The following is a 23,806-nucleotide window of genomic DNA, read 5'->3' as shown; positions in this document are numbered from 1 at the left end:
TCCCTGAATGCAGCACACGTCCAGCCTCACGCGCATCCTTTTCCCTCTAGCTTCTGCCAGGCGTCCTTTTTTTGTGGCCGTGAAAAGGGCATCGCCAAACAAAAAACGCCAAAAAAAAAAAAAAACGCCAAAAAAAAAAAAAAAAAAAATCTTGGTATAGCGTCCCCCCCCAAAAAAAAGAAACAAAAAGAAGAGGAGGAGGAGGGAGGGAGGGAGGGAGGGAGGGGGGGTGGCAATTACGCAATGCCTACCATTGATAATGGGAGAAAGATGTGATGTAATTTACTGGCACTCTTGAGCTCCGAGAGACGCCGAAGAGGAGCGAGCCTCCTTCCCCCGCGTGACGATCCAGTGTGGCACCATGTCGAGGAGGCTGGCAATGGGATAAGGCACGTCCGAACATGCTGCTTCTTCTCCGGCTCCTTCCAAAATGTGTCCCCCGACGGTGCGTTTGTGAGCCACTCGGATGCGTGTCCTACATTTAGAGCGCACTTGGTCATGGTAGGTGGTTCTCTTGCCTCCTATTCATCGCTTCTTCCTTTTTTTTTTTTCTTTTTTTTTTTTTTGTGCCTGTCCCTCTTCTACACTCCCCCTTCCATTAAAGAGACACCGCAATACTACAAGCTCTGACGACACCTTCAGTTTACCGGCTGTTCAAATATTTGACTTTCACTATGCGTAGTGTGCACTTGATTAGGTGCAGCCATGATATTGTCGATCAGGGGTGTCAAACTTACAGCCCGAGGGCCGGATCAGGCCCGCGGACAAGTTTTCACCCGGCCCGCGGGATGAGTTTGCGAAGGCAAGATGGATCACATCATGGAGAAGCTTGCTGAAAAGGAAAATTGAATATGAGAGCAGCCAGCATGGGCGAATAGAACAGACAAGTCATTGTATTGTCTGCTCGCGGAAAACAAACATCCTACCGTATTTTTCGGAATATAAGTCGCTCCGGAGTATAAGTCGCACCGGCCGAAAATGCATAATAAAGAAGGAAAAAAACTATGGAATTCTCTTTACAATGAGATAAAAGATTGTACAAATATATTCCAATTGAAAAAAATTTATAAAGACAGAACAATACGATCATATGGACAGCCATTAGTGTTTACATTTTGCTTTATATTTATTATTTTACTTATTTTTTGCCTGGTTTTGTATTTGTTTTGTATGATCCTGTGAGGAATATATTACTTTTTTTTTTGTTTTGTTTTTTGGTTCGGTTTGTACTTCATGAAGTTTTGCACTTGTGTTTTTTTCATTATATTTTGATGTAATTGTTGGTTTATATGATATCCATTAAGTAAGACTACGTATTGTGTTGAAGGGGACAGGAAAATATAAGATTTTTCTTCATCCTGCTCCTTCTCAGGCATTGGTGTGTAAATGTATAATTGAATAATTGAGGTATAATTGTCTATCGATCAAAGATGCACATCAATGAAGGAGATAAATAAAAATGAAATTAAACTAATAAGTCGCACTGGAGTATAAGTCGCATTTTTGGGGGAAATTTTTTTGATAAAAGCCAACACCAAGAATAGACATTTGAAAGGCAATTTAAAATAAATAAAGAATAGTGAACAACAGGCTGAATAAGTGTATGTTATATGAGGCATAAATAACCAACTGAGAACGTGCCTGGTATGTTAACGTAACATATTATGGTAAGAGTCATTCAAATAACTATAACATATAGAACATGCTATACATTTACCAAACAATCTGTCACTCCTAATCGCTAAATCCCATGAAATCTTATACGTCTAGTCTCTTACGTGAATGAGCTAAATAATATTATTTGATATTTTACGGTAATGTGTTAATAATTTCACACATAAGTCGCTCCTGAGTATAAGTCGCACCGCCGGCCAAACTATGGAAAAAACTGCGATTTATAGTCCGAAAAATACGGTAATCTACGATTTGACTCCCTCGAATGGCCTTGACGCTGTGAACAACAGGAACAGGCTGTTCTGAAAACACCCCCGAGGACACCTCAATGATGGACGCTTTTGACAGCTATTAAAGCTTCAACTCTTCTGGAGAAGGCTGTCCACAAGGCTGCGGAGTGTGTTTTTTAGGAATTTTCCACCGTTCTTCCAAAAGCGCATTGGTGAGGTCACACGAGAAGGCCTGGCTCTCAGTCTCCGTTCTAATTCATCCCGGATTAGTTCTATCAGGTTCAGGTCAGGACTCTGTGCAGGCCAGTCAAGTCCATCCACACCAGACTTTGTTATCCATGTCTTTATGGACCTTGCTTGTTGCACTGGTGCACAGTCATGCTGGAAGAGGGAGGGGCCCGCTCCAAACTGTTCCCACAAGGTTGGGAGCATGGAATTATCCAAAATGTTTTGGTATCCTGGAGCATTCAAAGTTTATTTCACTGCAAGTAAGGGGCCAGGTTTTCCGGGACATTTTTCCCATTCGAAATGAATTGTCTGATTTCCAAACTTCCACAATTCCCACATTTTCAACCGATTCAAACCATTCCACCTTCAACACATTCCACATATCCTGGACATTCAAACTACTGTATCATTTTTCCAAGTTAAAAAAAAATAAAATCCAGGATTTCCCTTTTTTCTGGCCACTACTCCTTCCACATTTTTCAACCCACTTCAACCATTCCCCCGTCAACACATTCCTGCTAAACAGGACAAAACACTAAGTTGTTTTTTGAACTGGAAAAATTCCCGGTTTTCCCGAAATTCCGTAATACTATTTCTCAATTAAAAATGTTACTACATCAACATTTCTCGACCGATTTGAAAAATTCCAACACCAACCATTTCAACTCATTTAGAACATTCAAGTCTTTTAACATGTACCTAAAAATTCCTGCTTTTCCCGAAACTCCCAATTTTTCATGAAATTCCCATTGAAACAAATGGAACATTTTCCCAAGTTGCTATTCTTCAACAATTAGTCATTTTGAAGTTCAACTTCATCTAGTATTATTATTGTTATATAATTTTTTCAATTTGTTTAATTCTTCTCAAATTATTGGATTTTTTTCCACATTTTAAAAAGCTAGATTTTGTTTAAATTTGTCAAATAATTTCAGTTTTGTTTTTACCCCATTGCGTATGTTTTAAATTTGCCAGATAATTGTATTTGTGATTTTTTTTTAATGTTTATTTAACATCAGTCAGATATTTTTTCAGATAAATTTACATTCATTTAAATTTGTCAGATGTTATTTTTGTAGATTTTTAAAAATCCCCTTAAATTTGTCAGATTTTGGGGTGGATTTAGATACATTTAAATAATATTATGTTTAAATCTGTAAATGTGTCCAATTGTATTCTTATATTTAGATTAGTTAAATCTTTCAGTGTATTTAATTTGTTGCTATAATAGAATTACGTTTAATTTGAATTAAATTATTTATTATTATTATAAATGTTTAAATTTGAAAAAAAAAGTTTCTTCACGTTAGTTTAGTGGGTGGGGTGGCTCGTGTGGTAGGGCAACCTAAACCACCAAATTGGGGGTTGAAGGTTCAATCCCCGTTTCTGCCATCTTAGTCACTGCCGTTATGTCCTTGGGCAAGACACTTTACCCAGCTGCGCCCAGTGCCACCCACACTGGTTTAAATGTAGCCTAAAGATGTAGATAACGGGTTTCACTATGTAAAGCACTTTGAGTCTCTAGAGAAAAGCGCTATATGAAAAAACAAACAAACATATTTCATTAAAACTGTCAGATCTTTTTTCATCATTTCATTTTATTTTATCAGATTGAAAAAAAAATTTAATTAGTTTAATGTTTTTCAGTTTCGTTATTCAGATTAATTTCATGTTATTCAGTTTTGTTACGTGTTATTCAGATTAATTTGACGTATTTCAGATACTTTTCATAGAATTGTATTTTATTTTTTTGGTGGGGTGTCACATGCATGGGTCAAAGAAGGTTTTGGCGAGAATCTGGATAAAGATGCATGCACAATAATACATTAGTCACGATGGAACATCAATGGGCCTGTCATCTGTCCACCACACGTGTGTTCATCGTCCTTAATGAACCAGGAAGTAGTCAGAAACAAACTAAAGTCTTGTTATCTGATAAATCAATCATAAAGTAATTTCACAGCATCACATAACAGGCCTTTTAGTGTACAACTGTAATGAACTTTAATCTTTGTTTTGGACCGGCGTTTACCACACAACATCATGTAGCACATCTTTAAAGGAGAACTGCACATTTTGGGGGAATTTTGCCTATCATTCACAATCCTTTTGTAAGACAAGAACACATTTTTTTCTTTTTTATGCATTCTAGCTAGTAAATAAATGCGATTAAACGTCCACTTACAATGGAGCCTATGCAGTCGCACTATTCTGCCTATAAAAGCCCTTAAAAAAACCATCCAAACACCTCTTTTAGTTTTATATGCATGCTTGTAATGTACTAGCAGGCACATTCATAATAATATTTAATATTTACGTATTTTGCTCATTTTATGCATACGCTGTGCATTAATTTAAAAAAGCATTACAACGTTCCTTTTTTTTCCAACAACATCACTGATGATTACTCACTGCAGACTTCATGAGAGCCAACAAACATATTAAAATATCACTTACTGTACAATGTCTGCTGTCATTAGGATGCCGACTGATAGAATCTTGTTATATTCCTGTTTAGATGAAGAAAAGGCAGGTGGAATCAAGCATCATTTCGTGTTGTTTGTCATTTCCGGGTTTAAATTTGTTGTTAAAGTGTACCAACTTGTAGGATTACGTCCTCATCCTTCTACTATCCAGGTGAGAGGCATCATTTATGATCTACAACAAAGGAGCAGGGAAGCGAGGAAACAGCTGACCACTCGATGTTGTAAACATAGCAGCATAAACTGGCGATCACATTGCCGCTATAAATAGTCCGTCTGCGTTAGGGCTTATAATAACAATATCACTAATACTTGGTTAATATTCAAGTAACGAAATGTAAATGGGGTATTGTTGGCGGTTTTTGGATGGGTATTTATTGGATTTTATGGATAAAATAGAGGGGTTAATTGACTCCACTATAAGCCAACTTTTATTTACGAGTAAAAATGTATTAAAAAAAGAAATTCATCCGTCATGTCTTTCATAATGATTGTGAACGATAGGCAAAATTCCCCAAAAAAGTGCAGTTTTTCTTTAAGAGCCAATGTTTATTGACTCATGTATTTGGGTTTTATGGGCGGAAGACAGGACATCACATTGTCTCTATTATAAGAAGACTTTTATTTACATTTATTTAAAAGTTAGAACGCATAAAAATAAAATCCAGCCGTCGTCATGTCCTTCATAATGATTGTGAACGATAGGCAACATTTAAAAAAAAAAAAGTGCAGTTCCCCTTTAAATGTATATAACATGCCATTACTGTACATATCTGTTTGAGGGCGATATACTGATAAAATAAGTGTAATCTGTAATAGTGAATTGTAACCCACAAGGGCCATTTTCTGAATGTGGCATTGACAAAACTGGAGTGTTAATACTGCAGGGAAGCTGTAATATGAGTTTTAGCAAATATTGTTGACTTAGTTGATAGCACGGAGAGAAAATCCTGGTTAGAGGTCAGCATTTGTACATGTGTCTATTGACGGTCTCCTGAAAAACACACACAAACATGCAAACAAGACAGAAAATAACTACAGGATTAAATAATAATAGTGTATAGTTATTACAATACTTTACCTTTTCTTTTTCCGGGAGTGGAGGACGAGTGTTGTTATGATTATAATCAGTGTCAAGGCACCAATGACTGAACCAGCGACAATGCCGGCAATATTACCTATAGAGAAAAAAAAAAAGTTAATTTTACACCATACCGGGAAGTGGGATCATTGCCTTAAAGGGGTCGCAGCTTGCTGCGGGGCTCGTTCCCCCGGTATGCAGACGGAACACTCCGGACAGGACGTGCAGGTAGGAACATGGTTTATTTGTCGAAAGTCAAACAAGTACCAAAAACTGAAAACTAGCCAGAGGAAAAATGTGCTGATCGCACTCGAAGCTAAGGCTAACACTTAGCATAGGCAAGAAGACAAGGAATACTCACGTAACTGTAGCAAAAGCAAACAATGAAGCCAGGCCGACTGACCGGCAAAGGCAGGCTTAAATAATGCCTCTGATCAGCGCTCGGGGAACAGGTGAGCGTCCCGAACACCAATCAGAGGCAGGTGAAAATAATAAGCAACCATGGTAACTAAAAGCAAACAAGGGTGCACAAAAACAGGAACTAAGAGAGTCCAAAACTCACAGAATATAACAAAAACATGATCCAGGCCACGGATTATGACCAGAAGAGCCAACACATAATAAAACATCACTTACTGCACAATGTCTGCTGTCATTAGGATGCCGACTGACAGCGCACAAGACATTGATATGACGCTGATTATACATACATGTCCTTTAAAACTGACTTTGAAACAACGTTGCAAAATGGTTCTATTTGTAACGTTAATTTGTCCTCGTTGTTGGTTGGGAAATTACCAAAATTCAACGGCAAATCAACATCAGAACCCGACATTGATTTAGGTTTGAGTTGCTCAACGTCAGGACCTAATTTAACACGTTTTAAACGTTGTTTTAATGTCTTGTGCCTGCTGGGCTTATATTCCCATTTAGGTGAAGAATGAATAAAGTACCACACTAGGTGTGGCGAAAATATTCTCTGCATTTGACCCATCACCCTTGATCACCCCCTGGGAGGTGAGGGGAGCAGTGAGCAGCAGCGGTGGCCGCGCCCGGGAATCATTTTTGGTGATTTAACCCCCAATTCCAAGTGGACGGCCCAGGTGGGCCTTGTTATCTAATCACTTGTCGCCTTTATTGTCACGACGTGGTTTTCGCTTACTGCGGGGTCGTTCTCCCAGGAAGGCAAACGGATCACTCCGGACAGGACTTGCAGGTAGGAACATGATTTAATCTTGAACAAAACTCAAAGAGGTACAAAAAACGGAAAACAAGGCGAAGGAACAAGGTGCCGATCGCACTTGAAGCTAAATACTTAGCATGGACTAGAAGACAAGAGACGTGACGAGAGCATGAAGCAAACACTTAGCATAAACTATGGCCTGGAACACTCAGGGAACTGTGGCATGAAACTAGCAAGACTTACTTGGCAAGGCATGAGAAAAACAATGACGCCAGGATGACTGACTGGCAAAGGCAGGCTTAAATAATGTCTCTAGATTGGAAACAGGTGCGCGTCCCAAACACCAGAGGCAGGTGAAAATCATAAGTCGCCATAGTAACTAAAACAAACAAGTGTGCACAAAAACAGGAACTATGGAGTCTAACACTAACAGAACATAACAAAAACATGATCCGAACCACGGATCATGACATTTATTATCAGCAGCCGGGAACCAGAGAGAGAGAGATAGACTCGGACTCAGAAAAGACAATTTGCTGGAAAGCAAAAGCCTGGCACTCTTTATGAAAATAAAACAGTGTTGTACCCTGATATCCAGGCTCTCATGGCAGTGTGTGGTGGTCCGAGGAACCCACTAGAGGGCAACCTCAACACACTAACACTTGGTTAATATTCGAGTCACGAAATGTAAATGGTGTATTGTTGGTGGTTTTTGAATGGTTATTTATTGGATATGAGCAAATGAGAGGAGCTCATTGGCTTTTATTTACGTTTATTTGCGAGTTGGAATGCATTAAAAAAAAAATCCATCCGTCGTCATGATAATGATTGTGAACGATAGGCAAAATTCCCCAAAAAAGTGCAGTTCCCCTTTAAGAGCCAATGTTTATTGACTCATTTAGTCATACTAAAGCTTACTTGATGGCGTGCAGCTCGTGTCCCCTCCCGACCAACGTCCGTCCACCCGGCAGGTGCGCTCGGACGATCCTTCCAGCGTGTAGCCGTCATCGCAGAAAAGCCGCACTTTAGCCCCTTGCAAATAGGTAGTGCCTTCCTTTCTGCCGTTAGGTGGCGGTGCGAGCCAGCCGCAAGAAATAACTGCACATATTAAGGACACAAATATTGTCGCGAATATAAGACGGTGTAAACAGTACGTATACGTAAGTATACATCTTATACTGTAACCGGGGTCGCGAGATGTACGCACGCACTCGCTGACTTCCTCATGACTTTTACCTGGCTTTAAGTCCTCCACCAGAGAAATGTGACTCAGGAAAGATATTTTGGAGGCCTTTCCCATTTTTGGATCACGACCAACCAGAATGTCATACCTACAAAAAAAGACAAACCGTAAAATACAGGATTATAAACAATTACGCCATCCCTTTAAATACAAGTGTGTGTGGAGGGGGGCGTGGCCTGCGGGCCTGCCGCGGAACAGGGTGTGCAGGGACCGGCCTCGAAGACAGCGACAGGTGGATGGCCCAGGTGGGCCTTGTTATTTAATCACCTGTCACCTTTATTAGCAGCAGCCGGCACGAGACACGGCAGTTGGAGTTGGAGTGGGAGCCAGAGAGAGAGAGAGACACGAACAGAGAGAAAGACATTTTGCTGGAAAGCAAAAGCCTCTCCACATTTATGAAAATAAAACACTGTTGTACCCTGAAATCCGGGCTCTCGTGGCAGTGAGTGGTGGTCTGAGGAACCCACTAGAGGGCAACCGCTACATGGTGGTTAACGCAGAATAGTCACTGATAAGTTCACTATGACCTACAATGTTTGCCCGGCTGTAAGACCATGCTTTGTCCTAGTACAGTGCTTCTCAAACTTTTTTTTTCATCATGTACCACCCCAGAAAAACCTTGGCCTTCCAAGTACCAACATAATGAGCAACATTAAAATACAGTAGCTTAGTAGGCCTAAGTATTCAATAAAACCAGACAGAGAATTTATTTAACAGGCATATTTAATATTTTTGAGCACTTAAACATTACACACAGTTTGAACAGTAACACTGTGTTTAAATATGTTAGAATAAAACACTGTACTTTAATCAAGTGTTTATTTGGCGTAGCACTAGATCAGGGGTGTCAAACTCATTTTAGCTCAGTGTACACGCGGGCCGGACTATTAAAATCATGGCATTAAAACTAAAAAATAAAGACAACTTCAGATTGTTTTCTTTGTCTTACTTTGGCCAAAAATAGAACAAACACATTCTGAAAATATTACAATGAAAATATAGAAAAAAATACCGGCAGTGGTAAAGTTTCGATCCATGAAGGAAAGAAGAAAGTGAATGAATGTTTATAACTGAATACATTTACATATGCTTAAAAATGTGTTTTCTTTTGTATTATTTTTTTTATGAATTAAGTAACGTTTATGACAACCTTTTTCCAAAACACAATATAGAATTTGAGATATAACAGGATAATGCATACATTTATCATTTGTTTTCAAAACGGTTATAAAAAGGGGTACCCCAAAAATATACTGTGGGACCCCATTGTTAAGACTTGATGGGGTCCCTGGGACCCCATTTTGAAAATTCCTAGCACCAACACTGATTGAGTATTGGTCTGCGGGCCGGTTCTAATACTAATCAAATATCATCTCGGGGGTCAGCTAGCGACTATCCACAGTAACTAATTATAGCTAGCTAGCGGCTATCCACAGTAACTAATTATAGCTAGCTAGCGGCTATCCACAGTAACTAATTATAGCTAGCGGTTAGCCACAGTAACTAATTATAGCTCGCTAGCGGCTAGCCACAGTAACTAATTATAGCTAACTAGCGGCTATCCACAGTAACTAATTATAGCTAGCTAGCGGCTATCCACAGTAACTAATTACAGCTAGCTAGCGGCTATCCACAGTTACTAATTACAGCTAGCTAGCAGCTATCCACAGTAACTAATTACAGGTAGCTAGCGGCTATCCACAGTTACTAATTACAGCTAGCTAGCGGCTATCCACAGTAACTAATTACAGCTAGCTAGCGGCTATCCACAGTAACCAAATATAGCTAGCCAGCGGCTATCTACAGTAACTAATTACAGCAAATCAGTGGCTATCCAGTTACTAACTTGTCTTCTTCGTGTGTTTTATTAACTTAGAAGCGTTTGTGTTTGCTTACCGACAGAACTGAGAACCATCTCCAGAGCAAATGTCAGACGCCATGTTGTAGAGAGGATCGTCGGGACTCTCGTGGACGACAAACACAGGAACAAAATGGTTGTCGTGCCTGGGGGAATGGTAATAGGTGTCCAAAAGGTACTTGGAGTCATACGTAAACAAGGCAGATGTGTTGGACACAGCCCCTGAAAGAGAAAAAGACATCTTATGAATGCTTACCCACAATGCATAACCCTTGACATTACTTTTATAGGGAAGTTCTTGAACGTCTTACAGCTGGCCCCGAAGTCAAACACCTCTTGTGGATCACTGTAGTCTGCCAGCTGCTGACCGATGTCGACAACGAGGTCGTCCGTGGCGTCGCCGTTCATGTTTCCCAACAATCCCTCCGTGGAGTTTCGGAATTCTTCGGGTAGGAGCACGGAAACGGCGAGAGTTCCCTCTCTGAGCCGCACCTCAACGCCGGCGCCGCTGGGGAACATGACGGTCACGTTTGTAGCCACAGGTGAAAACACAAACACCCCTGGAAGAGATATTTGGAGAAAATAAAAGTGGTTTAAATCAAAACCCTAACTGGGCCTAACCCGCCTGCTGGCTTCATATCGAGCTAATCTTCTTTCTCAAATTATTGCGTTCAAATATGTTGCGGGTTTACATAACACAGAAGATTAACCTACAAGATAACGTAGCATAATTTATTTTTTTTACGTCTAAGTCGTTTTTTCTTCACCACTTTTTCTGCAGAAAAACCTCCCTAAGTCAGTTTTCGTAAGGCTAACGCTAGGCTAATACTAAGCTAATGCAAATGACCCATCCGTCTATTCAACTCCAAAAACACATTTATTTTCAGGAAATGGCCATTTACCTGTTACTAAACTCATTTTAATGGGTATTTGTTGCTAATTATAATACATTTTGTTTTTAAACACATTCATTAATGTAGAAAAGAACAATTGTAATGCAGTACAAAGAAGTACATGGAACAAGTCAAATAAGAACAAAGAAGTACATGGAACAAGTCAAAAAAAAGTATCTTAAAACCACTGTCTTAATGAAAGTATTATTATTATTGTTTTTATTTTTATTTCCTTTTTTTATTTCGAAAGAGGATGAGCAGGTTTTAATTGTTCTTCCATTGTAACATGTATTTTCAGTTAAATTGTTGTTTTAATTGACTTCTTCCATATTTTTTTAAGTTTAGAAATTATTGAAAGAAAACAAAAAAAATAAGGAAAAAAGTACAATTCCATTCATTAATATTTTTACTTTGAAAAAAATTAACCTATTACTAAACTAATTTTAATGGGCATTTGTTGCTAATTATAATTTCCTAATTATGTTGTTAAGTACAGTCATTAATGTAGAAAAGAACAATTGTAATGCAGTACAAAAAAGTACATTAAAAAAGTCAAATAAGAGCAAAGAAGTACATGGAACAAGTCAAAAAAAAGTATCTTAAAACCACTGTCTTAATGAAAGTATTATTATTATTGTTTTTATTTTTATTTCCTTTTTTTATTTCGAAAGAGGATAAGCAGGTTTTAATTGTTCTTCCATTGCAACATGTATTTTCAGTTAAATTGTTGTTTTAATTGACTTTCTTCCATATTTTTTTAAGTTTAGAAATTATTGAAAGAAAACAAAAAAAATAAGGAAAAAAGTACAATTCGATTCATTAATATTTTTACTTTGAAAAAAATTAACCTGTTACTAAACTAATTTTAATGGGCATTTGTTGCTAATTATAATTTCCTAATTATGTTGTTAAGTACAGTCATTAATGTAGAAAAGAACAATTGTAATGCAGTACAAAAAAGTACATTAAAAAAGTCAAATAAGAGCAAAAAAGTACATGGAACAAGTCAAAAAAAGTATCTTAAAACCACTGTCTTAATGAAATTATTATTATTATTGTTTTTATTTTTATTTCCTTTTTTTATTTCGAAAGAGGATGAGCAGGTTTTAATTGTTCTTCCATTGTAACATGTATTTTCAGTTAAATTGTTGTTTTAATTGACTTCTTCCAAAATTTTTTAAATTTAGAAATTATTGAAAGAAAACAAAAAAAATAAGGAAAAAAGTACAATTCGATTCATTAATATTTTTACTTTAAAAAAAATTAACCTGTTACTAAACTAATTTTAATGGGCATTTGTTGCTAATTATAATTTCCTAATTATGTTGTTAAGTACAGTCATTAATGTAGAAAAGAACAATTGTAATGCAGTACAAAAAAGTACATTAAAAAAGTCAAATAAGAGCAAAGAAGTACATGGAACAAGTCAAAAAAAGTATCTTAAAACCACTGTCTTAATGAGATTATTATTATTATTGTTATTTTTATTTCCTTTTTTTATTTTGAAAGAGGATGAGCAGGTTTTAATTGTTCTTCCATTGTAACATGTATTTTCAGTTAAATTGTTGTTTAATTGACTTCTTCCATATTTTTTGAAGTTTAGAAATTATTGAAAGAAAACAAAAAAAATTGGAAAAAAGTACAATTCAATTCATTAATATTTTTACTTAAAAAAATGTAACCTGTTACTAAACTAATTTTAATGGGCATTTGTTGCTAATTATAATTTCCTAATTATGTTGTTAAGTACAGTCATAAATGTAGAAAAGAACAAATGTAATGCAGTACAAAAAAGTACATTAAAAAAGTCAAATAAGAGCAAAGAAGTACATGGAACAAGTCAAAAAAAGTATCTTATTAGTATTGTTTTTATTTTAATTTCCTTTTTTATTTCAAAAGAGGATGAGCAGGTTTTAATTGTTCTTCCATTGTAACATGTATTTTCAGTTAAATTGTTGTTTTAATTGACTTCTTTCATATTTTTTTAAGTTTAGAAATTATTGAAAGAAAACCAAAAAAATAAGGAAACAATTACAATTCAATTCATTAAAAAAAATTTTTTAAATTGTATCAAATGTATCATCTTTTGTGCATTTTGGAATTGAAGTTAAGTCTCACCATTGAGGTCCATCCAGCTTTGCTCGTTGAACAAAATACTTTTCTGATTTTGCAGCACCTGGAGGCGGCTGTGACCAGGTAACAGTCGCACCTCGATGACATCGGAGGACGCCTCTTTCATGGCGACGGACGACAGCTTTGTCGCGTTGACGGCCGTCCCTGTGAACGAGGGCGCAGAATGGACACCAGGCTCCTTGCGAGCAAAACGGTTTGCGGCGGCCTCTGCTCACCGTTGACCGGCTCTGTTCTGCCTTGGACTGCCAGTCCTTTCCCGGCCGACGTCAACAATCTGTACTCGCCTTTGCCATTGAAGGAGTAGCGCACTCCGTCGAAAGTTATGAAGTGTGGATCTCCAAACACCACGGCTACGAGACGCATCTCGTGGTTAGTGTTGATCTGACAGCGAGTGGATGACAGTGAAATAAATACCAGAGTTGGGAGGTTGGTAGCGCCGACAGTCGCTGGAGGGCCGGTGTTTGAAGTAATAGTGGCAGTTGTCGGACCACAGGCAGCAGTAGTAGAAGCTGAGGACGTCGTAGACCCAGTGGGACTGTCCAGGGACCCTTGGGGGCTTCCTGTAAGGAGGCGAACCCCAATCGTGGGCTCGGTCTGGCGTGCTGCCGCCGATGGAGTCTGCCGTTAGCACCTGAGCGCCACTGCTGTCGTAGCAACACTGCTGCCCGGCTGCATACTTGGGACTGCAGCAAGGAAACATTCTGAATGTAGACTTCCACCAAGGCCGGGCAATCCAAATTTGGATCAGCAGCAAACCGTGCACTCAATCCTGCCTGAATGTTCTTCATCATACACACTAACGTCATAAAATGCTAATAAAAGGTGCACCACTATCAAAGTCTGCGCCAAAATTGAAGCGGTTTGTGTAATCCTCCAATAAAAACCAAACGCTGGCCGTAACATAAAAATTTACTTTACAGTGACTTCATCTCGGTATAAAACTCTGGAACAAACAGGACTTACAACAGAAGCAATGCCAAACTAACAATCGATTTGAACTGTTATACCGGGGGTCAGCGACCCGCGGCTCTTTAGTGCCGCCCTAGTGGCTCCCTGGAACATTTTTAAAAAAGGATTGAAAATAAAAAAATATTTTTGTTTTAGTATATTTTTGTTTGAGGACAAACATGACACAAACCTTCCCAATATGTTTGTGTGTATGCTTGACTGATAAGAGTATTTGGTAAACATCGTTTTGTCCTATGTATTTTGGCAGTTCTTCAACTCACCGTAGTGTAGACTGTGACGCAACAGTTTGTTTACATGTAAAATCTTACACTCCTTTGTCTCATTTTGTCCACCAAATGTTTTAAGAACGGCAGTATTTTTTTCTGCTAGTATTGAATGTCGTTAGGTTGTGTACCTAATGTAGTGGCCAGTGGGTGCATAGTGTTGACTCACCTGGCTTGTATGGCTCTCACGCAGTGAACACTACCCGGGTGGTAAGTGCACACACTTCCTTTCTCTATATCGCAGCCGTAATCAGTCTGACAAAGGACATCAAAAACAAGTCAGAGTGAGACTTCTCCTTGAACGCAAATGCCATAAACTCATAAAATGATCACATAATAAAGTCTGAGGACATCGTTTACACATTATAACGCAACATTGATAACAATTACAGTAAACGTGGCCAAGACATTTACTATGCAAATGTTATTTGCCAGGTGAGGTGGTTCGGGCATATGGTCAGAATGCCCCCCGAACCCGTCCCTGGGGAGGTGTTTAGGGCGCATCCGACCGGTAGGAGACCACGGGGAAGACCCAGGACACGGTGGAGAGACTATGTCTCCAGGCTGGCCTGGGAACGCCTCAGCATCATGTGGGAAGAGCTGGACGAAGGGAGAGGGAAGTCTGGGCTGCTCTGCTTAGGCTGCTGCCCCCGTGACCCAACCTCGGATAAGCGGAAGAAATTAAGGGGTTGTAGGGGCTGTCAAAATTAAATCATGTGTTAATCACAACAAAAATCGTGTTAATTATGTGAGAAAAAAGTTCCTGGATGACATTCTGATAATAAAATTGCATATGTGTCCAAATATTGGGATTTATTTTTATATATATTTATTTTATATATATATATATATATATATATATATATATATATATATATATATATATATATATATATATATATATATATATATATATATATATATATATATATATATATATATATATATAAACACACACACACAGTACAGGCCAAAAGTTAGGACACAACCTTCTCATTCCTAACACAACTGATGGTCCCAACCCCATTGATAAAGCAAGGAATTCCACTAATTAACCCTGACAAGGCGCACCTCTTGAAGCTCATCGAGAGAATGCCTTGAGTGTGCAAAGCAGTAATCAGAGCAAAGGGCGGCTATTTTGAAGAAACTACAATATAAAACATGTTTTCAGTTATTTCACCTTTTTTTGTTAAGTACATAACTCCACATGTGTTCATTCATAGTTTTGATGCCTTCAGTGACAATCTACAATGTAAATAGTCATGAAAATAAAGAAAACGCATTGAATGAGAAGGTGTGTCCAAACTTTTAGCCTGTACGGTATGCATGAATGTATATATACATATATGTGTGTGTGTGTGTGTGTGTGTGTGTGTGTGTGTGTGTGTGTGTGTGTGTGTGTGTGTGTGTGTGTGTGTATACCTATATCTGTATACATATTATAATAATATGATGGATGATTATTAAATGCTATAATTGGATATTGAGAGTAAAATGGATAAGTGTGGAGAAAGTTTTTGTCATTTTTCCCCATCATGCCTTGCAATGATTTAAATGGGTGTAATTAGATTTTTTTTAATGGTGGTTAGCTGTTTTTTATTATATCTACAAAGTTCAGTGAGAAGCTTGTGTTATGTGTGACATGTTTGTTGACTTTTTGTGCCGATTTTCTTTTTTTTTCTGCGCCATGACTAGGGTAGGGTGTTTGGATTGGGTCATATAAGTGAAAGCTGTGTATGTCAGTTCTAGTAAGCATACTGCATAGTCACTGGCCTGAGTCACTCACACTGTCCACCAAAATGTGATATGTAAGCACCAATCAAGATGCAAGACATTTAAATTTAATATAAATTTACCTTTGTAACCTGTGCCATCTCACAGGCTAAATTGACAACGTCATAGTTAGGAAACCCCTGGTCTAAATCAAGGGCATCACACTCATTTTCATTGCTTTTACAGAAGCCCAGAAGGGCCGCTTTGTTTGATTATTATCATTGTTTACCAACAAAACTTTAGAAAATTTGCTCTGTAATCAAAAGTCAAAGTGACAAGCAGATATTTAAGTTCAGCTAGTGGTGAATTTTTTTTTTTTTATCAGAAAAGGGATTCAATGACAAAAACAGCTTGTATCAAATAATATTGCTTACACTTTTTTGGTCAAAATTTGAATACATTTATCAATAAAAATGAAATGCCTTATTGACATTGTTTTCAGGCTATGAGGGCCATTAATTTGACACACCTGGTCTAAATTCTCACATCAAGGCTAGATTATTGTGGGACTTCTGAGACCTTAAGTATGAACTCTTTCATGATTCTGATGAACATTAGGTCATTAGGGTGACAAGTCTTACATGGAACCTTCCTGTGTCGGCTCGGGCCTGAGCCAGCGTGCAGGGGCAGTCGATGATCTCGTTGAGGAAGTTTGGCAGCGTTATTTCCAGCTGATCCCACGCCAAACATTTTTCCAGGGCCCAGGCCTGAGAGTCCTCCCTGAACTTCTCCTCCAGGTGCCAGGCCAGGGCGTGGTCCTCGGTCCATGCAGCTTGCACATTCCTGGGGTACAAAACGAGGGGAAAAAAATTTGTCTGAAAACAAGATTTGAACATGTACGGTCTGACAATAACGTACATACCAAATGCCGTCCGAGTGGACGCTGGAGCTGACGCGGACCGCACCGAGCTCCCAGCTGGAGAAGTGAAGAGCTGGCTGTGGCACGAAGCTGAAGGCGCCATTGTTGGGTTGATCTTTGGCAATGGAGTACAGATACTTCCATTCTGCCAGCCACTCTTCTGAATAGGGCTTCCCTAAAAGGAGGTATTGAACAACACTGAATATCCCCACCTCTCTCAATGAGGTCATGTGACTCACCTGTCTCTATATAACCCCACAGCTCAATGTTGACTCGGTCTGCTCGGACCAGTGACGTGTTCCACGCCATCTCCAGGGAACCCCCAACTTGAGGCGTGCCGTAGTACTGCCACTTTGTTGAGTTGACCAGCGTGGCCTTGAATTTGGCATCTAACTTGCCCGTGTGCACTGTGTGGACCAACCGGTGCATGTCACTCTCCACACCACCAGGGGGCACACCCCCTGTGTGATGCAGCAAATGCAGTACAGTGTTCCCTCGCTACAACACAGTTGACTTTACACAGATTTTTTTTGTGCATTGTGTTCTGCGTCCTGTTTCGCTAAGGGACTGTAGACCATGGTCAATCAATCTTCTTCATGCCATGTGTCCTGCACAGTACAGAATGCGTTAACCTTGCCTAATTTACAAAATTGTTTGATGTGAACAATGTGGCTCTTTATTGCTGTATGTTTGCTAGTTTGCTCCCTGACAATCTCAAAATGTTAAATCAAATTTAAAGACATCATTGAGGAAGGGGGATATAATCCTGAACAAGTTTTTAATATGGATGAGACAGACTTATTTTGGAAACGGATGCCCTCTCGCATGTTTATAATGCAGGACGAAGCCAAAAGCGCAGGATTTAAGGCCCAATAAGATCGGGTGACTCTGGCTATGTGTGGAAATGCTGCGGGCTTTATGATAAAACCCTGGCTTATTTACAGGTCAAAAAATCCTAGAGCCCTAAAAAACAGGTTTTGATCTTTGGTTTCATTCTTTAATACAGTGGTGTACTGTACTTATTTTTTAAATCCACCAAGGTTTGAACTTTGAGAATGTTTAAACGAGAGAAATGTGAGGAAATGTTAATGCCTATCTAAAAAAAGTTTATAAAGTGTGTGGTTACTTTTGTATGCGTATATATATATATACACATATATATACACACACACATATATATATATATATATATATATATATATATATATATAAAAATATATTACTATGCATGCAGTTGACTTTTGTATGTGTATATCTGTATACTGTACCTATATCTGTGTACATATTATAACAATATGATGGATAATTATCAAATGCTATAATTGGATATTAAGAGTAAAATGGGTAAGGGTGGAGAGTTTTTTTTGCATTTTTCCCATTTAAAATGGGTGTAATTTTGATTTTTTTTGTATGGTGGTTAGCTGTTTTTTATAGTATCTACAAAGTTCAGTGAGCAGCTTGTGTTATGTGTGACATGTTTGTTGACTTTTTGTGCCGATTGAATTTTTTTTTTCTGCGCCATGACTAGGGAAGGGTGTTTGGATTGGGTCATATAAGTAAAATCTGTGCATGTCAGTTTTAGCAAGCACACTCCATAGTCACTGGCCTGAGTCACTCACATCAAGAGAATGCCGAGGGTGTGCAAAGCAGTAATCAGAGCAAAGGGTGGCTATTTTGAAGAAACTAGAATATAACACGTTTTCAGTTTTTTCACCTTTTTTTTGTTAAGTACATAACTCCACATGTGTTCATTCATAGTTTTGATGCCTTCAGTGACAATCTACAATGTAAATAGTCATGGAAAAAAAAAAAAAAAACATTGAATGAGAAGGTGTGTCCAAACTTTTGGCCTGTACTGTATATAAGAAACGAAAAAACATATACTGTACAGTACTGTAAAAGAAAAAAACATAATAAAAAAAACAACCTGTAAACGAAAAAACATGCACAGTAAATGAAAAAAATATATAATGAACAAAAACATATAAAAAATCAACTTCTACTCCACGGATTTCACTTAAAGCGGGTATTTTTTGGAACGTAACACCAGCGTTAAACGAGGGAACACTGTACACAGATCCTTTATAACAAAGTGTAAAGCTCAAACCTGACAGCCAGGCTCCAGCTCGACTGAACGCCGTGCCGTTATCGGAGGACACGTGCAAGCTAACCCATCCAGTTTGGTACAAGAGCGGGGCGATGCAGTGACCCCGCCCGCTGTCATCCACGTAGCCCACAGTGTCGGTGTCACCATTGAACCTGCCCATGTAAAAGAAAAAAACAAGCACAGAATGCCAGGTAGATCCAAATAACTGAAATAAAGTTTAGACCAGAGGTGGGGAATAACGTGCTTCATTCACTCCGTTCTTAAGTAACTTTTTGGATAAATTGTACTTATAGTTTTAATGCGACGTACTTTTTACTTTTGAGTATTTTTGTGAAAAAGAAACACTATTTTTACCCCCTCGCATTGAGTTTTATTTTGATCGCTCCAGTTACTGATATCATCATTATATTAATTTATAATCTATTGATTACTGCTTGCAAAAAACATATTCCTTTTGCTTGTTAACCCTTATTTATTGTTCATATTGTTGTTACTCAGCCAGCGCTTGTGGGTCTGATGGACCCGTTGCATTTTGTGGCTTTTAATGCCTCACAATCAAACACTTTTATGTTAATATACTGAACAGATGTTTACCTTATCCCAATAAACATCTGTTCAGTATTTTAACATAAAAGTGTTTGATTTGATGGGTCGTGGTTAGGGCCTTGCATGGCAGCTCCCGCCATCAGTGTGTGAATGTGTGTGTGAATGGGTGAACGTGGAAACAGTGTCAAAGCGCTTTGAGTAGAAAAGCGCTATGCAGGTATAACCCATTTAGTTACAGACTTAGACAAACTTTAATGATCCACAAGGGAAATTGTTCCACACAGTAGCTCAGTTACAAAGGATGGAAAGCCTAACCCTAACCCTCTCTTACCTCGAACATCTAACCTCTAACCCTCCCTAAACTCTAACCTAACCCTAACCCGAACCCTAACTCTAATCCTAACCCTAACCCCTAACCCTCTCTTACATTTAACCTCTAACCCTCTCTAACCCTAACCTCTAACCCTAACCCTAACCCTTCTTATCTTCTTCTTTTTTCACTCTTTTCTATCACCCCACCCCAACCCTTAGCCCTAACCCTAACCAACTATTTTAATTTATGCCTAACCCTAACCCCAACCCCAACCCCAACCCTAACCTCAAACCTAACCCTAACCCTCTCTTACCTCTAACATCTAAGCTCTAACCCTCTCTAACTCTAACTCTAACCTCTAACCTAACCCCAACCCTAACTAATCCTAACCCTAACCCTCTCTTACCTCTAACATCTAACCTCTAACCCTAAACTCTAACCCTAACCTCTAACCCCAACCCTAACCCTTCTTATCATCTTCTTTTTTCACTCTTTTCTATCCCCCCACCCCAACCCTTAGCCTTAACCCTAACCAACTATTTTTCTTTATGCCTAACCCTAACCCTAACCCCAACCCTAACCCTTCCTTTTTCTTTTTTCACTCTTTTCTATCGCCCCACCCCAACCCTTAGCCCTAACCAACTCTTTTTCTTTACGCCTAACCCTAACCTTAACCCTAACCCTAAAGCTAAACCTAACCCTCTAACGCTAACCCTCTAACCCTAACCCTTAGCCCTAACCAACTCTTTTTCTTTATGCCTAACCGTAACCCTAACCCTAACCCCAACCCCAACCTTAACCCTTAGCCCTAATCCTAACCAACTCTTTTTCTTTATGCCTAACCCTAACCTCAAACCTAACCCCAACCACAACCCCAACCCCAAACCTAACCCTTCATTCCTTTTCTTTTTTCACACTTTTCTATCGCCCCACCCCAACCCTTAGCCCTAACCCTAACCAACTCTTTTTCTTTACGCCTAACCCTAACCTTAACCCTAACCCGAACCCCAACCCTAACCCTAACCCAAACTCCAACAACTAACCCAGGTTAGGGTTGGAGTTAGGGCACAAAAAGAGGGTGAAAACAAAAGGTAAAAAGTGGAATAAAAATGTACCATATTAGCAATTATAAAATATAACATATATTTAATATTCACATATTATATATACAGTATATAATATATACTAATATATTATTTTATCCATCCATCCATTTTCTACCGCTTATCCCTTTTGGGGTCGCGGGGGGCGCTGGAGCCAATCTCAGCTACAATCGGGCGGAAGGCGGGGTACACCCTGGACAAGTCGCCACCTCATCACAGATATTATTTTATTATATTATATAATATATACAATATATAACAAATCCCAATTACCATGTACAATATTACAGTATATGTAACAGCTGCAGCAAAAAAAAAAGGGCAGCATAAAATAAAGAGTTAATAAGTTATAGCGTCATAAATGACGGTAAAATGTGCATCTTTTGTACTACGTAGTGTCTCTCTGTCTTTCACACGTACACACACACGTACACACACGTACACACACGTACACGCGCACACGCGCACACACTCACACACTCACACACTCTCACACTCTCACACTCTCACACACACACACACACACACACTCTCACACACACACACACACACACACACACACACACACACACACACACACACACACACACACACACACACACACACACACACACACACACACACAGTTGTAGTGAAAGTACCATTAAACCAGTTTTTCTTTGTTGGGCCACGAAAGAAAATCTGTTGCCACAGCGGTACTCACTTGTAACACACCTTTCCACCACTTGTGGCAGTGATGACAATATCAAACATACACAGGAAGTCTGGAGCTAAAGTCATAAAGAAGTTTAAGCGCTAAAATTACGACTTAAGTGTAAATTGTACTACCAGTTTAGTACAGAAACAAATACTATTATCATTTATTATTAATTTAGTTAGAATTTATGTATTTTAGCACTGCGTAATTGTATGTGTAAATGTATTTTTCCATCAGTATTCATGAGTCCCTTTTCTTGCAGAGTATTTGAGTCGTTTATTTTTGTAATGAACCTGACCTAAGCCTATGATAATAATCTGTGTGATTAACTGATGGTTTCATATCATTTGACAAGGTGAATCCTGTGAAATTGTAAGTGGGTTTGATATAATTATTGAATGCAATTAAAATCAAGAGTAAGATTACTAATTTAGCGTTTATATTTGATATTTCTGTAGTGGAAAAGTTGGGTCCCGAGGTCAAAAAGGTTAAGAACCCCTGTTCTACAGCACAAAGCACTTTGACCATTTCCTACATCCAATTACAGTTCTATGGTTATCATCATATTTTACCTAACCTTTGAAGCACACTGGATATATCCAGAAATGTTTGTAATGACATGATTTCTATTCATTATCAAGCGTACAAGGGATGTTTACATTTATACTTGAACATTTGTACAGTACCTGCACACGAGTGGGGATCCTTTGTCAAACTTCGCATTAAGGACAAGTAAATCCACCCCACCCAAAATGGAGCCAGAGTGCGGGAATGTTTCCACGCAGAATTCCTTATAGTCCGCGCAGCAGCTCCCCAGAGACGTGCACGTTGGGTGACAGGAGCACGAGTCGGACATTTGCCCGCATTTGACCTCACAGGACTTCCCTGGATCAGAGAAGGAGAAGAACATTTAGTGTCTTGTTTAGACTTTTAAAGAAACATTTCCAGGCACTCACCAAAAGTCCCGCCGATGCATGAGAGCAGAAGAAGTAGCGTCACTGCTGTCGCTTTTCCCATCTTTTTTTTACACCAGATTATTTTTTTCTTACGGAGTGTCAGCTACATGCTGATTCAACTCAACATCCCAATAAACCTTGGCCCGCTGACGTCTTTAAAGCTTCGCCAATCATCAACCTGAGGTCATAATGATAACACCCTCCCTCGGCTGTGTTTACAAGCGGAGGTCAAAGCATTTGAGAAGCCCGTTCTGTACTTTAGTGTACATTGCATACAGTACGGTTCTGCTTCTCCACTTTTGACCGCTTTTTCTGTCCTGCTGAACTTTGAGGATGAGAAGGTGGTGACAAAAATAAATTTTTTGGAATAAAATAATCACTCGAGCACCTTTGACCACCGCTGTCACTTTGCTGTGCTTTTATTTTGAAATTAATGGAGTGAAGGTGCACTTTTTACCTATTTTTTTGTCCCCCCCACCTCACTGGAATCATGTTAAAGGAGATTATTCACATTCCACTTGTTATTTTAAAGATAGCAACCTATGGGGGCGGACGATGGCCACTAGGAGGCAGTGCCTCACCAATAATAATAATAATACATTTTACTTAAGTACATTTAAAGTTAAAGTACCAATGATTGTCACACACACACTAGGTGTGGCGAAATTATTCTCTGAATTTAACCCATCACCCTTGATCACCCCCTGGGAGGCGAGGGGAGCAGTGGGCAGCAGCGGTGGCCGCGCCCGGTAATCATCTTAGGTGATATAACCCCCAATTCTAACCCTTGATGCTGTGTCTAAAACTCTACTTGTATATTACATTTAAGCGGGTGTCTCCTATGTACTGCAGAAAATAAAAAAAAGTGCTACAAACGTTGACCCAGATGTTCTTTAATGACACATCTATTCATGAGTTAACGTGCAAAAATGGAATAAATCCTCATCATTCTGCAGAATATGTCTTTATCTCGCCCATAACTTACTACTTATTTGCAGGAGTTATTTTTTCTTCTTCCTCTCAATAAGACTTTAAAATGTAGCCAAGTACACGATACTTTAAAGTAAACATATTTTAGTAAAAGTACAGGTATACATTAAAAACAACTTTTAAAAAAAAATACAAATACACAAGAACACTAGTCAATTGCAAGAGTAAACAAAAGTAAATGCACAAAACTCAAAACCAGTGAATAAAAAAAACATTTGATAAAT

General features: G+C 38.7%; 1 protein-coding gene and 1 long non-coding RNA gene across 3 annotated transcripts; one reads left to right on the top strand and one right to left on the bottom strand.

Moving 5' to 3' along the window:
• Positions 1-250: 250 nt before the first annotated feature.
• On the top strand, positions 251-13,968 carry LOC133639050 (uncharacterized). Of its 2 annotated transcripts, XR_009823724.1 has the most exons (4): positions 251-501; positions 10,025-10,155; positions 10,271-10,429; positions 13,047-13,968. It is a non-coding gene; the product is annotated as an uncharacterized LOC133639050 (long non-coding RNA). The 2 variants fall into 2 exon arrangements; XR_009823723.1 differs by lacking the exon at positions 13,047-13,968 and having other exon boundaries at positions 10,271-10,687.
• On the bottom strand, positions 4,342-22,714 carry LOC133639049 (sushi domain-containing protein 2-like). The gene is made up of 16 exons (XM_062032130.1): positions 22,593-22,714; positions 22,323-22,521; positions 18,978-19,129; positions 17,110-17,277; positions 16,874-17,045; positions 16,593-16,794; positions 14,408-14,493; positions 13,421-13,689; positions 13,222-13,356; positions 12,992-13,150; positions 10,292-10,540; positions 10,019-10,202; positions 8,116-8,210; positions 7,798-7,977; positions 5,697-5,793; positions 4,342-5,609 (listed from the first exon to the last, which is right to left on the bottom strand). The coding sequence occupies exons 1-16, from the start codon at positions 22,651-22,653 to the stop codon at positions 5,570-5,572; spliced, it is 2,448 nt and encodes an 815-aa protein (XP_061888114.1). The 5' UTR covers positions 22,654-22,714; the 3' UTR covers positions 4,342-5,569.
• Between the last annotated feature and the right edge of the window lie 1,092 nt (positions 22,715-23,806).

Source organism: Entelurus aequoreus, linkage group LG21 (genome assembly GCF_033978785.1).
Source record: "Entelurus aequoreus isolate RoL-2023_Sb linkage group LG21, RoL_Eaeq_v1.1, whole genome shotgun sequence".
Lineage (NCBI taxonomy): Eukaryota > Metazoa > Chordata > Actinopteri > Syngnathiformes > Syngnathidae > Entelurus > Entelurus aequoreus.
The sequence above is the reverse complement of the archived record's forward strand: the minus strand, read 5'-3'. Positions and strand labels throughout refer to the sequence as shown.

Bases quoted from the DNA above. Each gene is read 5' to 3' on its own strand.
- LOC133639049 (XM_062032130.1), bottom strand. From the start codon at position 22,653: ATGGGAAAAGCGACAGCAGTGACGCTACTTCTTCTGCTCTCATGCATC. The intron at 19,130-22,322 runs GTACTGTACAAA...TTACATGGGCAG, and splicing joins GGATCCCCACTCGTGTGCAG to GTTCAATGGTGACACCGACA. The intron at 5,610-5,696 runs GTAAAGTATTGT...TGTGTTTTTCAG, and splicing joins CACTCCCGGAAAAAGAAAAG to GAGACCGTCAATAGACACAT.